Genomic DNA, 664 nt, shown 5'->3' on the forward strand with positions numbered 1-664 from the left:
TGTTTTCGTTCCTTTTCATCATTTAACGTTTTTCTTTCCTAACCTACTTGGTTTCAGTTTCTTTGTCCCCTTTTATAGATGGTTTTCAGACGAGTAGACTTGATTTGTTCTCACACAAGATCCTCTTTTTTGTCTCCTCTCCCGCAGGTTTTGAAGCCATTAAGTGAACATTATATGGAAGACAACGTCAGACAGACGGTGGTTAACTCAATCAAAGCCAGCTTGACAGAACAGGGCTCGCAGCACACCAAGTTAAAGACTCACTGACGCTCTTCCTTCTCATCTCCTCCCCCCGTCGTCTTCACCACCCTCCTGCCCACTCGCTCAATGTGTTCAATCCTAGAACTGTGGAACTAGTTCAACACCAAAGCTGACCCTCTTTTTATTCCCCGAAGCGGCCATCATCACATCGCTGCCCCATCTTTATTTGCTGTTGTGGACCTGTAGGCTCGCTGTGTGCCCTGCTCTTCATCGCCCCCCAGTGCCTCAGAGTAGAAACTGCACGTTCATGAGAGGACAGAGGAGAGAGCCCGGCGGCGGCAGCGGCGTCTCTTGCCAAAACAGGACCTGAAGGACTGTCATCTTCTCCAGTGTGCCATGCTGCGCTAGATGAATCCTGTGTTGTAATGCATACTATAGGCTGACAGACACAGACACAGACACA

The 664-nt window shown here is 48.8% G+C and overlaps 1 protein-coding gene and 1 long non-coding RNA gene across 2 annotated transcripts in view; one reads left to right on the forward strand and one right to left on the reverse strand.

Annotated features, from left to right (window-relative positions):
* atl2 (atlastin GTPase 2) overlaps positions 1-300 on the forward strand; it is a 13,238-nt gene extending 12,938 nt beyond the window's left edge. The window contains exon 14 of the mRNA XM_035663378.1: positions 148-300. Within this exon, the coding sequence (XP_035519271.1) occupies positions 148-267 (120 nt within the window). The 3' untranslated portion in view covers positions 268-300. The remainder of the gene's footprint in view (positions 1-147) is intronic.
* The window catches only part of LOC118329288, an 18,727-nt gene extending 18,327 nt beyond the window's left edge, over positions 1-400 (reverse strand). The window contains exon 1 of the long non-coding RNA XR_004796782.1: positions 269-400. This is a non-coding gene — a long non-coding RNA (uncharacterized LOC118329288). The remainder of the gene's footprint in view (positions 1-268) is intronic.
* Positions 401-664: the final 264 nt, after the last annotated feature.

The sequence above is a fragment of the Morone saxatilis genome, unplaced genomic scaffold (genome assembly GCF_004916995.1).
Source record: "Morone saxatilis isolate NCDOM2014 unplaced genomic scaffold, NCSU_SB_2.0 Contig19, whole genome shotgun sequence".
NCBI classification, from domain to species: Eukaryota; Metazoa; Chordata; class Actinopteri; family Moronidae; genus Morone; species Morone saxatilis.